This window comes from Hypanus sabinus, chromosome 32 (genome assembly GCF_030144855.1).
Source record: "Hypanus sabinus isolate sHypSab1 chromosome 32, sHypSab1.hap1, whole genome shotgun sequence".
Lineage (NCBI taxonomy): Eukaryota > Metazoa > Chordata > Chondrichthyes > Myliobatiformes > Dasyatidae > Hypanus > Hypanus sabinus.
The window spans coordinates 3,822,795-3,839,881 of NC_082737.1; the positions used below are offsets into that span (position 1 = coordinate 3,822,795).

Consider the following 17,087-nt stretch of genomic DNA (forward strand, 5'->3'; position numbering starts at 1 on the left):
TGGGTTGGTGGAAATTGTTAGAATCCGTTGAACCCAACAGCAGACAACCACACACTGACACACAAACACAGTACATTCTTGTCTGCTTATCTCACTGAATTATCTGAAGTTCTGCTGCATCGATTGTGAAAGGTAACCTGTACTGTGTCTGTTAATCAAAATGACTTCTTTGCGGGTAAAAGTAAAACTGCTTCTTTGTTACGCTAACTGGTGAGACAGTGTTTCTTGCAGAGCATTCTCAAAACTTCTAGCAGTTTGTTTAGGTTTAGAATTGCTGATAACAGGGATTATATTCATTTGTTAACCAATGGGGGAATGTTATTTTGTCTTGTGAGTCTGGGAGCTAGGTTTTCGCGGAGTTGGGAAGAAGACGCTGAAGAAGGTGGACATGTGCCGCACTGCTCGGGTGATAACTGCGGGTGGCCCCAGGTGCAAGGACGTGGAGGTCGGAGGAGAGCGACGAGGGGTCAAACGGTTCAATGGTTGAGCTCCAACGATCTGCACTAAACTGACTGAACTTTGAAAAGTTTGGAGTCTTTTACTTTATTTTCTTTTCCTTCATATATACTGTATTGTTAGTACTCATTTAGTTTTAGTAAAATCTTTAAAGTATATTCTATAAATGCATCTGGTGTGAGTTTGATATTGTGTGTGTGACGCTGCATTAACTTGATTTCCACAGCACCTGCGTATACGTGAGGCAGGGTTGGAGAGTGGCTGGAATTTCTCCCCCTGGACATATACCACCTGTTGAGCAAGTGTTACACATGGTTATCTGCACATCAATGGACCATTCTCCAGTACAGCTGTGCCACTGAGTGGTGTGAATGGCTGCCATCTTACTGTCGTCTTATCTGATTTATGTCTGCAATTGTCCCAACCATACAATTAAAAAGAGAGTCAAAATGTAGTTATGATTTACACATAAATATTTAATCGAAATGTGAACAAAAACTCTGCAAAGTATTCTGGGAAATAAACATCGTATCAATGGTGACTCTACAGCAGATCAGCAAATTTATCGCTGGGAAATACTTTATTATGTTGACAGTGAACTTGTCGGTACAGCGGGAGGCATTTCAATCTTAAGGGACATTTTAATGTGCATACGTGTCGGTTGAACTGAAGGGGCAATGATAAGAATTTGTGGAGTGTGTTATGTACTGATCTGGGAACATTAACCCAGTGAACTGATGTATTTTGAACTTTACATATGCTACATTTCAGGCCCCGGGAAGTGTTGCTGAACAGCAGCCGGTGGGAGGGGTGGGCAACAATATTTTGCTTCCTGAAAGTAGCGACAACGGTCGACTGCACGCTGAGTGAGGCACATGGCATGATGAATTTCAATGGGTGAAGAACTCATCACCACGCTGGGGTGTCATGCTACAATCATATAGAGGCAGCGGTTGCAGAATTACTCAGATAAGTCACAGAATTATATGGAATGGAAATAGGCCCTATCCCAACTCTCCCATGCTGACCACTGAGGGTGCAAGTCCTCATCCCATGCACAGTTGTTATGTGAGGACACAGAACACATGCGATACTGAACTGTGAGCATACACATCTTCATGACACAGAGAATTGTACTGTGAGGGTACAAGTTTTCACAGCACAGAGTTGTGCTGTGAGGCCACAGACATTTACAACACGGCGTTGTACTGTGAGAGCAGAGGTGTTTCCAATATGGAACATTGTACAGTGAGGACAAGTCTTCACAACAGGGAGTGCAGTACTGTGATGACATGGAGCAGGACACGCACACACAGTGAACAGACTTTTATATTCCCAGCACTGTAACAACTCCCTGCGCAGTGCAGACGTAAGAGTGACCGTGAGCCCACTGGGACACAAATTGCTACAGCATCAGAAACGGGCGGCAAGGACACAAAGAGTGCTCACCGCAGACCTGCACCGATACAAACACTTCGCAGTGCACTGCCCAGAAACAGTCGGCAATGGAGTATAACGACAGTGATCCTTACAACAGCAAGTCCTTCACCGCAAGGATGCAGACCTTGAGTAATTTTAAACATTTCTCTGTCAGACATAATGTTAAACATTTCAAAACTGTTACTACTGAGGAATAAAGTGTTAATCTGTCAAACCTCATCTCTTTTAACCTCTTGCTTATTGTGACCAATACAGTACATAGCACTCATGTAGAGCTTCAGCAATGACATACAGCTGTTCTATGTTTCAACTCGCCTCCTCAACACATTAGCCAATGACGACGAGCGTGCCAAAGCATCCTGCATATCTGTGATACTCTTCAATAAAATGCACACATGGATTCCTAGACCTCGCTAGTCCATTAGCCGTCCCATCATTTGGAGCACAAGTCCTGGTTTGACTTTTCAAAGTGCATCATCTCACATGGATCTGCATTGAAATCCATTTGCACACTTCCCTAAATGAGCAAGATCCAGCTGGAATCTCACTCTCTTCTATTTTTGTATCATCCAGAAATGTAGTGATCAAGCTTCGTGTATTTGCACCCAAATCACTTATGGAATTAGTAAATAACACAGTTCCCACACAAGCCTCTGTAGCCACCATTCCACAAAATGTAAGATCATAAGCTGTACGAATGGAATTAGGCCACCCGATCTTAACCCCATTCTCTTGCTCTTTCTACGTAATCCTCAATGCTCCTACTAATCAGGAAAGAATCAACCTCGAAGTTTGGCCTCCACATCCATCTGTGGCAATTAATTCACAGATCTACCAACCTCTGGCTAAAATAATTCTCTGTTCTGAAGGGACACCCTTCTATTCTGAGACTGTGCCCTTTATTCTGGACTCCTCCATTATTGGAAACATTCTCTCCTCATCCATTCTATATAGGCTTTTCAATATTTGATTGGTTTCAATGAGATCTGGCCTGAGTCTCCTTCACTCCAGCGACAACAGCCACAGAGCCATCAAACACTCCTGATGCATTAACCCTTTCATTCCCTCTATTATTCTCGTAAATCTCATCGTGGTGTCTTCTATTTTATCTCATCTTATTCAGTCTTTTTGCATCCAGAGATTACTATCCTAGAGGTCCTGTTTTTCAGCTCTCTAAATTCTGTCTTCAGGACTTCCTCCCTTTTCCTACCTGCAGTATATTGTTGACATGAATATGTACCATGAATTCCAGCAAGAATGCAATGCTGAGGCTCCAGGAAACACTGGTCAGAGCACATTTGGAGGATTGTGAGAAGTTTGCACCCTTTATTGAAGAACAGGTGTCTGGATTGTCGTGGGTAAATGATCCTGGGAATGAAATTTTTTAAAAATATGAGGAGCATTTGATGCTTCAGGGCCTGTACTCACTGGAAATGAGAAGGCTGTGGGGAAGATAGTTTTGAAACAGTCTGGATGGACTGTATGTGAAGAGGATGTTTCCAAAAGTCAGAGAGTCTATGATCAAAGAGCAGAGCCTCAGAGTAGCGGGATGTTCCTTTTGAGCAGACATGAGGAGGAATTTCATAGCCACAGTCAGCTACAGAGGGTATATTTAAAGCGGAAGTGGCTAGATTCTAGAATAATCAGGGTGGCAAAGGAGAGGAAGCAGGATAATGGGCCTGAGAAGGAGAATAAATCAGCTGTGATTGAATGTTGGAGAGATGTGAAGGGCTGAGTGGACTGATTTCACTCCTACAATGCCTTCCAGTCTTACAGATGAGAAATCAGCAAAAAATGACCCCACTCCAAGGGGGGAGTAGTTCCCACTTCCAGATGTTCACAGTTCCACAGTCAGCCTGGGTTTGGGTTCCTGCAGACACTTCAGCTGTTTCCTGCCAACTGAACTGAAACAATTGCCACACAACCTGAAACAGATTGAAGAAGAAAGAGGAAATAAACAGATTAGACAAAAGGGACTGGGGTTAACAGCAGACAGATATCATCAGAAACCCTGCAGATCCACTAATATTTTATAATAAAAACACTCACCGGATCCGTTTCAGACTCAGGAGGGTCTGTATGAGGTGGCAGAGACAGGGGATAGATCGATCTGTGAGGGAGTTTAATCTCAGGTCCAGCTCCACCAGTGATTGACTTTGACTGACAGCGGAGACGAGATCCTCGGCACCAGAATCTGTGAGACCAATGTACCTCAACCTGGAGATCAGAGAGAGTGGTGAGAGAGAGAGAGAGAGAGAGACAGAGAGAGAGAGAGTGGGAGGGATGGAGAGGGAGAGAAGACTGTGCAAATGCCAGTGTTTATCAGATACACAATTACAGATACATAAGACACAAGAGCAGAATTAGGCCATTCGACTCTGCACCATCATTCCATCATGGCTAGTTTATTATCCTCTCAACCCTGTTCACTTACCTTCACCCTGTAGCCATTGACATTCTGCCTAATCAAGAAGCATCAACCTCCACTTTAAAATACAATTTTAATATGACATGGCCTTCACAACCATCTGAGGCAATGAATTCCCATCTGAGGCAATGAATATGCTCCTCCCTCGTCTCTGCTCTAAGCAGATATGCCTGTATTCTTAGGTTACATTCACCCGCTATGGGAAATATCTTTTCCACATCCACTCTATCTAAGCCTTTCAAAAGATCTGCTGAGATCACCCCTCATTCGTAAACCCCAGTGAGTACAGGCCCAGAGCCATCAAACATTCCTCATTTAACCCAAACTCTTTCGTCCCTGGATTCATTCTTGTTATTTTTGCACTCTCTCCAATGTTAGCACATCTTTTCAAGATGAGGAGCTGACATTGATTTTTGCTTCCTTACCACCGAATCAACCTGCAAGTCATTGGGAAGTAAAATCCTGAACAAATATTCCCAAGTTCCTTCGCACCTCTGATTTTTGGACTTTCTCTGTTTAAAAAGTAAACAGGGAGAAAATATGGCTTTACTCGTTCTACTGCATGACCATACACTTTCTTACACACAATCTGTGACTTCTTTGACCATTCTCCCAATCAGTCCAAGCCCTTCTGCAGACCCCTTCCACCTATCTCAGTATTGCTTGCAAACCTGACCACAAATCCAGCAATTTCATCATCTAAATCATTGACACATAACATGAAAAGAAGTGGTCCCAACACCAATCCCTACGGAACAATATGAGTCACTGGCAGCCAAATAGAAAAGGCCCTGTTTAATCCCACTCTTTGTCTCCTGCCAATTAGCCACTGCTTTATCCTTGCAAGAATCTTTCCTGTAATACCATGGGCTTTGTAGCTCGTGAAACAGCCTCATGTGTGGCACCTTGTCAAAGGACTTAATATTCAGTGTCAGGCACCCAGTGACTACAGACATGGTCCTCCACAGTCTGATAGTTACTCCAGTGCCTGTATTTTACAGTCTGGGTCCCTTAGAGCTGAAGTCACCAGCTTCACTCCAGAATCTCCCAGGTTATTATTGCTCAGATTCAGCACAGTCAGCGAACGGTTTGTATTGAGAGCAGAGGATATCTCCTTGGCACCAGAATCTGTGAGATGGTTGGATGCCAGCCTAAAGAGGAGAGAAAGTACAGAGAGCCAGGGGAGAGAGCATTATTTATTTATTGACACTTCAACACATGCCACCAGCAGGACACTGCAGCTTTCTGAAAAACCAGTCAACAACAACTATTTCTCCTTTGTCTGTCCTGTTTGTTATTTCCTCAAAGAATTCAAACAGATTTGGCACGCAAGATTTTCCTTTGAGGAAACCATGCTGACTACAGACTATTTAATCATATGCCACCAAGTACCTAGATACCTTATCTTTCATAATTGACTCCAACATCTTCCCAAATACTAAGGTTAGGCTAACTATAGCTTCCTTTCTTCTGGTTCTCTCCCTTCTTGAAAAATGGAGTTACATTGCAATTTTCCAGTCTTCCGAAAAACATTCCACGATCTAGTGATTCTAGAAAGATCATTACTAATGCCTCCAGCATTTCAGAATTGTGGTGTGTACACTATTTGGTCCTGGTAATTCCACCTTCAGACTTTTAAGTTTCCCAAACCTTTCTCTCTAGTAATAGGACACGACATGCTTCTGAATCCTAACACTTTAGAAGTTCCAACATACTGCTAGCGTCTTCCACCATGAAGACTGACACAAATTACTTATTCAGCTCATCCGCTGTTCCATTGTCCCCTATTACTACATACACCATATCATTTTCCAGCAATCTGATATGCACTCCCACCTCTTTATTTGCACTTTATATATCTGAAGAATCTTTTAGTATCCCCTTTAATATTATTGATCAGCTTACTTTCATATTCTATCATTACCTTCTTAATGACGTTTTTCATTACTATCTTCTAAGTTCCCACTAATTTTTGCTCTATTATATGCCCTCTCTTTGGCTTTTATGTTGGCTTTGACTTCTTTTGTTAACCACTATTGTATCATCTTATACTTCTCCCTCTTTGGGATGTATATATCCTGTGCCTTCTGAATTGCTTCCAGAAATTTCCATCCATTGCTGCTCTGCCGTCATCCCTGCCAGTGTTCTTTTCCAATCAATTCTGGACAACTCCTCTCTCATGCCTCTGTAATTCCCTTTACTCCAGTGATATATCTGACTTTAGTTTTCTCCTTTCAAATTTCCGAATTAATTTTATCATAATCTGATCTCTTGCTCAGTAGGTTCTTATATCTTAAGCATGCTAATCAAGTAATTGCACAACACCCAATCCAGAATAGTTGATCCGCTAATGAGTTCAACCATGAGCTATTCTAAAAAGCCATCTCCTAGGCACTCTAAAAATTCTCCCTCCAGGAATTCAATATCAACCTGATGTTCCCAATTTACCTGCATATTGAAGGTCCCCATGACTTTTGTAACACTGTCCCTTTGGCAAGCATTTTCTATGACCCATCTTAACTTCCAGACCACATCCTTACTACTGTTTGGGGGTCTGTATACAATTCCCATCCGTGTCTTTTTACCCTAATTACTGTTCAGTATCGGACACCCAGTGACTGCAAATATCATTTCCCTCATGGTTTGATACTTACTCCAATCTCTGTACTATACAATCTGGGGTCCTCAGTAGGGCAGACACCAGGTGCATCACTGAATCTCCCAGGTTATTATCAGCCATTCTAAGCACAATGTGAGAAACAGATTGAGTCAAACCCCAGGTCTGGCATAATAGAATATAATTCAGATATTACAAGAAACATACTCAGAAAATAATAATCAATAAATGTCTTATTGCCCAAATATTCAAAGAGTGTAAATAACTCTACATTGAGTTTCTTGTCTTAATGGGGAATTTCCTATGCAATGATTAAAAATGAGAGGGTTACAAACACATGGGGAGCATCAAAACCAACAACTGAATGAGGGGAATGGGCTTGTGACAAAGACCCAGAGAGGAAAGGAAAGCGTACACAGAACACAACAGAGGCAGGTGTGTAGACAGCCCTGCAGAGGAGCGAGGTGGGGGAGTAAACAGCCCCACAGAGGACTGAGCGGCATGGAGACATCACTACAGAGGAGTAAATAGCCCCGCAGGGGAGCGAGTTGAAGGAGTAAACAGCCCCACAGAGTAGTGAGCTGGATGGGGGGTGGTGGGAGGTAGTGACATCACTACGGAGGAGCGAAGTTGGGGTACGGAGATGGGGAGGGGGTGTAAGCAGCTCCACAGAGGAGTGAACTGGGGTAAATAGCCGAACAGATTAGAGGGAGGGAATCATGCCGGACTTGAGCGGCAGAGGAGTTACAGAGATAAATGAACAATTACCTCAACTCCTGGCACTTGTGCAGTCTGGTTCGGAGCCGTTGGAGTCCTTCACTTTGTATTTGGCAGCCCGTCAGGTCGAGGAGTTTTATTGCATCACAGAACTGTAGAACATGTGACAGGACTGTGCAATCAATCAGGGCCAGTTGCAATCCACTGAATGAAAGCGTTTCCACAGATTTCAGTGTGTCCTCAGCCAGTCCTGGATTCTGAGACTCAAACAGACAGTGCAATATGTTCAGGAGACCCCTTTTACCACGTTTACTCCATGAATTTTCAAGTTGGCGTTTAAACTCCACCTTCACCCAGTCAATCACTCCATAGGTTGTGACATAGGGAAAAGGATTCAGAAACTCCCCCAGGACCTGAGCTGACCTTGGAGAGGAGAGACCAGCAACAAAACGGAGAAACATCTCAAATCGTCCATCTGTCGTGCTCTGGGCTTCAGTGAGGAGTTTCAGGATACCACGACCATCTTCATTTAGAAATTGTGCAAGTGCAGCGACAAACTCTTGGACGGTGAGGTGTGGGAATGAGTACACCACACTCCAGGCAGAATCCTCTCTCTTCAAAAGCTCCATCAGGAACCCGGACAGGAACTGGGAAGGCTGGAGATTGCAGTCGATCAAATCTCCATCTGTGAACACAACCTTCCTCTGGGACACTCCTTTGAACGCCATCTGACCAACCCTGAGTAACACATCACGAGGGCTCTCAATCTCACGCCTGTGGTTTGTCAGGATATTATGAAGATAGTAGGAATATAGTTGGGTAATGGTCTTGGGAACTTGCTGTGGGTCCCTGTCTTTTTTTGTGAAGAAGGGGCCCAGTGCCAAAATGAGGATCCAGCAGTAGGAAGGGTTGAAGCTCATGGTGTAGAGAATATCGTTCTCCTCCACGTGTTTGAAAACAGCTGCTGCCACTGTCTGATCTTCAAAAAACCTGTTGAAATATGCCTTCCGCTCCTCACCAACAAATCCCAGGATTTCGACCCAGACACTGATGTCTGCCTTTTCCAATAAATGTAATGCAATGGGACGGGTGGTCACGAGCACTGAACACCCTGGGAGCAGCTTGTGCTGGATTAAACTGTACACCATGTCCGACACTTCACACCACGACTCAGGATCTAGGCACTGGTGCTTGAGTTCTGTATCTCTCTGACTGTCAGCAAAATCAATTCTGTCATTGAATTCATCCAAACCATCAAATATAAACAGTAATCCCTCTGGGTTCTCCCAGACCTCTCTCAGGATATTCCCAAAGTAAGGATACTGATCCAGAATCAGTTGCCTCAGGGTTATTCTATTGTTAATGGAGTTTAAATCCCGGAATTTGAAACTGAAGACAAACTGGAATTGTTGGTATATTTTCCCCGTAGCCCAGTCATAAACAATCTTTTGCACCATTGTTGTTTTTCCGATCCCTGCGATTCCGGCTACTGCTGCTGACCTCCCAGATTTGGATTTACCCCAGGAAAAGCTGCTCTGGAACAACTGATCAGACTGGATTATTTCTAACTCTCTCTGGAGTTGTTTCTTTCTCAACTCATCATGGTCCCGGCCTATTGCCGGCAGCTCATGTTCCACCAGTCTCCGATCTCGAAGAGTAGAAATGACCGTGAGTTCAGCGTATCGATCAACCAGCTGGAAAACCTTCACCTTCTCCCTCACCAGGATCGTGTTCACTCTCAGTGTTTCAGTTTGTGCCCGCAGAGTCTCCTTGTGTTTCTGTTGAACATCTTTCATGGGAACAGAGAGAAAAAGGTTTCTCATTTGTATGTCCAAAGCAACAAGAACTTCCAAATCCCCAACTCCATAGAGAGGAGGTTCACCAGTAGATTCCCTGGCATTTGTGGCTGGACATCAAGGGCATTAAAGGTTCATTTATTATTATCCATCTACAACTCTGAAATTTGTCTTCTCCAGATAGCCACGAAATAAAGAAAGAACATGAAAGTCATTCGGTGAGAAACATCAACCACCCCCCCATACAAAAAGAACGGCAACCCGATCACCAACCCTTGAAAACCCCTCTCCTTCCAACCAAACACTCCACTACACATAAAAAAAAACTAACAGAACCTCAACCCCCAAACAGGGACTGAGGGGGAGGCTCTTGGTTCAGTCACATACTCTTGACACCGCTCACAGCCCTGGCAGTGAGGCAGGTGGATGCCTGCGGTTAACCACCTGGAAGGGTGCAAGGAGACAGTCACTAAACTGCGAGCTCCAAAGTCATTGGGAATTAAACCGGCAATGGAGACAGGAAGAGCAATACAGTGTTGCTTTTACACTAGGCTTTCTGTGCTTCACACAGGTCACATCATTACACAGTGTATTGAGGTAGAACAAGGTCAAACAATAACAGAATTGGAATTGGTTTCTTATTGTGGACGTGTATAGAGATACAGTGACAATCTTGTCTTGTATATCGTTCACACAGATCACATCATTACACAGTGTATTGAGGCAGAGCAAGGTCAAACAATAACAGAATTGGAATTGGTTTCTTATTGTTGACGTGTACCGAGATACAGTGACAATCTTGTCTTGTATATCGTTCACACAGATCACATCATTACACAGTGTATTGAGGTAGAACAAGGTCAAACAATAACAGAATTGGAATTGGTTTATTATTGTTGACGTGTATAGAGATACAGTGACAATCTTGTCTTGTATTTCTTCGGCAGTTTGAATGGGCACAACTGCGCAAGTGTGTGAAAGTCGGCCTGTGAGGCAGCGGGAGAGTTTATAAAGCAAGCAGATTAATGGAGTAGAGGGAGACAGAGCAGGAAGACTTTGGCTCGAGAGGCTTCGGTGAGCAGAGGCTGAGCACAAACTTGCTCCCATTCAAGTAAGGCCGGGTAAGTTTCTTTAATAACTATAATTAACTTTGGAGTAGGTAATGGAAGCAGCAGTTAGGGCAGTCAAGTGCTCCATTTGAAGAGTGTGGGAACTCAGGTATAGCACAATTGTCCCTGATGACTACACCTGTAAAAGGTGCATTCAGCTGCAGCTCCAGACAAACCGTGTTAGGTAACGGGAGCTGGAGCTGGATGAACTTCAGATCCTTCAAGAGACAGAGGCAGAAATAAACATGAGTTTCAGGGAGATAGTCACCTCTAAAAGTCAGGAGGCAGGTAGCTGGGTGACTGTCAGGAGAGGAAAGGGGAATAGACAGAATGAGCAGAGCATCCCTGTGGCCGTTCCCATCAATAATAAGCATACCGTTCTGGATACTGTTGGTGGGGACGATCTACCAGGGACAAGTTGTAGTGGTTGCGTCTCCGGCACTGAGACTGGACCCTCAGCTCAGGAGGGAAGGAGGGAAAAGAGGAGAGCAGTAGTGATAGGGGATTCAATAGTTGGGGGGGCAGATCTCTGTGGAAGAGTCGATAATCCCGGATAGTCTGTTGCCTCCCTGGTGCCAGGGCCCACAATATCTTTCCATAAAAACAATACAATTGATATTTATTGACATACTTTTCTCTTAAAATCAGAATGCCTTACATCACAGATAATACTTTCTGCCATTTAGAACAGGAAGGAAGCAGTTACTCTATTGGGAGTATTCTATAGGCCCCCTGGTAGCAGCAGATTTTGGGAGGCAGATTTGCAATAATAACAGGGTTGTTATCATGGATGACTTTAACTTCTCTAATAATGATTGGCACCTGATTAGTTCCAATGGTTTAGTTTGTTAAGTGCGACAAGGATGGATTCCTGTCACAGTATGTTGACTGGCCGACGGAGAATGCCGTACTAGATCTAGTATTAGGTAACGAACCGGGTCAGGTCACAGATCTCGCAGTGGGTGAGCATCTGGGGGACAGTGACCACCACCCCCGGTGCTTAATATTATCATGGAAAAGGATAGAATCAGAGAAGACAGGAAATTTTTTTAATTAGAGAAGGGCAAATTAGGAGCTATAAGGCTAGAAATTGCGGGTGTGAATTGGAATGATGTTTTTGCAGGGAAATGTACTATGGACATTTGGCCAATGTTTTGGGATCTCTTGCAGGATGTTAGGGATAAATATGTCCTGGTGAAGAAGATAAGGAATGGTCGTGTGAAGGAAACATGGGTGACAAGTGAGGTGGAGAAACTAGCCAGATGGAAGAAGGCAGCATCTAACCATGTCACAATTACAGAACGGAAACAGGCCATCTCAGCCCTTCTAGTTCGTGCCGAATGCTTACTCTCACCTAGTCCCACTGGCCCGCACTCAGCCCATAACCCTCCATTCCTTTCCTGTCCATATACCTACCAATTGTGAGGTTTAGGAAGCAAGGATCAGATAAGTCTATTGAGGAATATTGGGTCACAAGAAAGGTGCTTAAGAAGGGGCTGAGGAAAGCAAGAAGGGGGGCATGAGAAGGCCTTGGCGAGTAGGGTAAAAGAAAACCCCAAGGCATTCTGCAATTATGTGAAGAATAAAAGGTTGACAGGAGTGAAGATAGGACCGATTAGAGGTAAAGGCAGGAAGATGAGCCTGGAGGCTGTGAAAGTGAGCGAGGTCCTCAATGAATACTTCTCTTCGGTATTCACCACTGAGAGGGAACTTGATGATGCTGAGGACAATATGAGTGAAGTTGATATTCTGAAGCATGTTGATATTAAGGGAGAGCTGGTGTTGGAATTGTTAAAATACATCAGGATGGATAAGTCCCTGGAATATTTCCCAGACTGCTCCATGAGGCGAGGGAAGAGATTGCGGAGCCTATGGCTACGATCTTTATGTCCTCGTTGTCCATGGAAATGGTACCGGAGGCGAATATTGTCCCCTTGTTCAAAAAAGGTAGTAGGGATAGTCCAGGTAATTATAGGCCAGTGAGCCTTACGTCTGTGGTGGGAAAGCTGTAGGAAAAGATTCTTAGAGATAGGATCTCTGCACATTTAGAGAATCGTGGTCTGATCAGGGATAGTCAGCATGGCTTTGTGAAGGGCAGATTGTGCCTGACAAGCCTGATAGAGTTCTTTGAGGAGGTGACCAGGCATATAGATGAGGGTAGTGCAGTGGATGTGATCTACATGGATTTTAGTAAGGCATTTGACAAGGTTCCACACGGCAGGCTTATTCAGAAAGTCAGAAGGCATGAGATCCAGGGAAGTTTGGCCAGGTGGATTCAGAATTGGCTTGCCTGCAGAAAGCAGAGGGTCGTGGTGGAGGGAGTACATTCAGATTGGAGGGTTGTGACTAGTGGTGTCCCACAAGGATCTGTTGTGGGACCTCTACTGTTGTGGGACCTAGTTGTGGGGGTGGAAGGGTGGGTTGGCAAGTTTGCAGACGACACAATGGTTGATGGTGTTGTGGATAGTGTTGAGGATTGTTCAAGATTGCAGAGAGATTGATAGGATGCAGAAGTGGGCTGAGAATTGGCAGATGGAGTTCAACCCAGAAGTGTGAGGTGGTACAATTTGGAAGGACAAACTCCAAGGCAGAGTACAAAGTAAATGGCAGTCTACTTGGAAGTGTGGAGGAGCAGAGGGATCTAAGGAGTACATGTCCACAGATCCCTGAAAGTTGCCTCACATGTAGATCGGGTAGTTAAGAAATCTTATGGAGTGTTAGCTTTCATTAGTCGAGGGATCAAGTTTAAGAGTCGCGGGGTAATGATGCAACTCTATAAAACTCTGGTTAGGACACACTTGGAGTACTGTGTCCAGTTCCGGTCGCCTCACTATAGGAAGAATATGGAAGCATTGGAAAGGGGACAGAGGAGATTTACCAGGATGCTGCCTTGTTTAGAGAGTATGCATTATGATCAGAGAATAAGGGAGCTAGGGCTTTACTCCCTGGAGAGGAGGATGAGGGGAAACATGATAGAGGTGTATAAGATATTAAGAGGAATAGATGGAGTGGACAGCCAGCGCTTCTTCCCCAGGGCACCACTGCTCAATACAAGAGGACATGGCTTTAAGATAAGGGGAGGGAAGTTCAAGGGGGATATTAGAGGAAGGTTTTTCACTCAGAGAGTGGTTGGTGCGTGGAATGCACTGCCTGAGTCAGTGGTGGAGGCAGATACACTTGTGAAATTTAAGAGACTACTAGACAGGTATATGGAGGAATTTAAGGTTATATGGGAGGCAGAGTTTGAAGGTCGGCTCAACATTGTGGGCCGAAGGGCCTGTAACGTGCTGTACTGTTCTATGTATATCGTTCACACAGATCACATCATTACACAGTGTACTAAGGCAGAACACAGTCAAACAGTAACAGAATGCAGAATGGAGTGTCACAGCTACAGAGATAGTGTCAGTCAACAATACATAAGTACAGAAATACCAAGGAAGCAATCAGACAACGTTGTTTTTCCTTGTGGCACATCGGACGGCATCTTTCAAAGAAACAAAGGTTTATGTATTATCAAAGCATGTATCCATATACAACTCCGATATTTTAATTCTCCAGAGAGACACAAAGCAAAGAAACAACATAAAAGTAATTTGGAGGGAAACATTAAACCAAAACACCCACCTCTTCCGTACAAAAAGAACAGCATTGCGATCATCAACCACCCTCTTCCTGGCACAAAATGGAACAGGAACATCAATTCCCAAAAAACAATCTCTCCACCACACAAGAAACTAGCAGTATACTAACGGAACCTCAACCCCCAAACACCCTCCCCTCGCACAGCAAAATAGCAAAGGATCGCGTGATAAACGACACAGAACATAAAAACCATAAGTCTGGAAAAAATCCACAGTTCTTAAATACGACAGAATCACGACAGCATCTTCCGATATCACCGACATTTATCGAAAGGGAGGGACACCACACAAGATAGAGAGGCCTACCCGCCTGCCACAGAGAGTCACACGGCGATCGGCCGTTCACAGACTTCTTCCTCAGCAGCGGTCAAACAGCAGGCAGTCGGCAATGAACTCATGCTCGCCTTCCGCAATATTCCTCGATGTTTTAATCGCCAATTAATGGACTTGTTAAACGGCGAAACACAGTCAAACGTTGGCTCCTGCCACACCTCAAAGTTTCTTCTCAGTGAGACTGTCCAAGTGCGCGCTCGCTTCAGAATTTTCTCTGAGCCAGCAGAGCCCTGGATCCCTCAAACAGTCTCCTAACTGTAAATCACAGTCCCGGAAACACATTTAAGGTAAAAAAAAACAGACCTAAGAAAAGTTTTAAAAAATTTGTTCTCATGTGCTAATAGACCGATGTCGACTGAGAGTGTTGTTCGCTGGAGTCACCTTGACAGAAAAGTTACTGATTGCATAAGAAAAACAGTGTCAACTGTAGCCGTGATCCCTCTGTCACTGATGTTCTGGATGATTTTCATGGGTTACGTAACACAACGTAGGCGATGAAAGCCACACATCCCTGGTTCCTGAAGGTGAGCAGCCACTCTCTGGAACACCAGCAGATGTGAGGAGGATGCTGCAGAGTCAGCTCTCTTAGGAGAACAGGGCCAGACCACATCCCAGGCCAAGTATTCAGACAGCTCACTGATATCTCCAACACTTCGCTCATCCACGCTGCTGTCCCCACACGTATCAAATTGGCCAGCATCATCCCTGTACCAAAGAACTCTGCATCGTCAGAACTGAACAGCCCTGTGGCACTGACGCCAATTATCATGAAGTGATTTGAACAGTTCATAATGGCACAAACCAAAAACTCCATCCCTGCCACAGTGGCCACTCACTGATGTGCTCAAGGGCAGAACCTCTCCACGATAGATGCCGCAGCACCTGGTCCTTTGGAGGTGCTGATCACAATATGATTGGGTTTGACAGAGAGAAAATTAACGTCTGACACAGCAGTATTTCAATGGGTAAAGGAAATTACAGTGGTATGAGAGAGGAGCTGGCCAAAGTAAATTAGAAGGAGCTGGCAAGGATGTCAGCAGAGTATCAATGGTGTGCGTTTCTGGGGAAAATAAGGAAGGCACAGTACATGTGTATTTCAAAAAAAAGAAGAAAGACTCCACTGGCAAAATAGTACAAAAGTGGCTGACAACAGAAGTTAAAGCTTTTGTAAAAACAAAAGAGAGGGTATACAACAAAGCCAAAAAATAAGCAGGAAGATAGAGGACCGGGAAGCTTTTAAAACCCTACAGAAAACAACTAAATGAATCATTAGGAAGGAAAAGAGGAAATATGAAAGCAAACTAGCAAACATCAATGTGGATAGTAAAAGCTTTTTCATGTATGTAAAAATTAAAACAGAGATGAGAGTGGATGAAGGGCCCATAGAAAATGAGGGCAGAGAAATAGTGACAGGGGATGAGGAGATGGTAGATGAACTAAATGAGTAGCTTACATCAGTTTCACAGTGGAAGACACTAGAAGTATGCCTGATGTAGTGTGTGAAGGAAGAGAAGTGGGTGCAGTTACTGTTACAAGAGAAGGTACTCAAAAAACTGAAAGACCTAGAAGTACAGAAGTCATCTGGACCAGATGAACTGCACCCCAGGGTTCTGAAAGAGGTAACGTTAGAGATTGTGTTGGCATTGGAAATGATCTTTCAAAAATCATTGGAATCTGCCATGGTGCCAGCGGACTGGAAAATTGCAAGTGTTACTCCACTCTTTGGGAAAGGAGGAAGGCAGCAGAAAGGAAATTATAGACCAGTTAGCCCGACCTCAGTGGCTGGGAAGATGTTAGAGTCAATTGTTAAGGATGAGGTGATGGAGTACTTGGTGACACAGGACAAGATAGGGAAAAGTCAGCATGGTTTCCTTAGGGGAAAATCTTGCCTGATGAACATGCTGGAATCTTTTGATAATTACAAGTAGGATAGATGAAGAGGATACAGTAAACGTATATTTGGACTTTCAGAAGACCTTTGACAAGGCCACACATGAGGCTGTTTACCAAGTTAAGAGCCCATGATATTACAGGAAAGTTACTAACATGGTTAGAACATTGGCTGATTGGTAGGAATCAGCAAGTGGAAATAAAAGGATCCTTTTCTGGTTGGCTGCCAGGAACTAGTGGTGTTCCACAGGGGTCGGTGCTGGGAGCACTTCTTTTTTATGCTGAATGTCAAAGATTTAATGAAGAAATAGATGGCTTTGATGCCAAGTTTGCAGATGATATAAAGATTGGCGGAGTCGCCGGTAGTGTTGAGGTAACAGATAGGCTGTTGAAGGACTTAGACAGAATAGGAAAGTGGCAAATGATGGAAAATGTTGGAAAATGCATGGTCATGTACTTTGGCAGTAGAAATAAATGTGCAGGCTATTTTCTAAATGAGGAGAAAATGAAAAAATTCTGAGATGCAAAGGTACTTGGGACTCCCCAGCCATCGATCATGACTGACCCAGCAACCCAGGTTAACTCAGGGTATCCAGTTTGACTCCTATAACAGAGCCAGCCTTTCTAATCAGTTTTTTTAGCCTTGTTGGCATCACC

At 44.0% G+C, this 17,087-nt stretch overlaps 1 protein-coding gene across 1 annotated transcript in view; it reads right to left on the bottom strand.

Moving 5' to 3' along the window:
• Window positions 1-974: 974 nt before the first annotated feature.
• Window positions 975-17,087, bottom strand: part of LOC132384378 (NACHT, LRR and PYD domains-containing protein 3-like) — a 53,028-nt gene continuing 36,915 nt past the window's right edge. The window contains exons 8-12 of the mRNA XM_059955483.1: window positions 7,710-9,447; window positions 6,979-7,065; window positions 5,305-5,475; window positions 3,946-4,113; window positions 975-3,821 (exon numbers count right to left, since the gene is read on the bottom strand). Of these exons, the coding sequence (XP_059811466.1) occupies window positions 3,734-3,821; window positions 3,946-4,113; window positions 5,305-5,475; window positions 6,979-7,065; window positions 7,710-9,447 (2,252 nt within the window). The 3' untranslated portion in view covers window positions 975-3,733. The remainder of the gene's footprint in view (window positions 3,822-3,945; window positions 4,114-5,304; window positions 5,476-6,978; window positions 7,066-7,709; window positions 9,448-17,087) is intronic.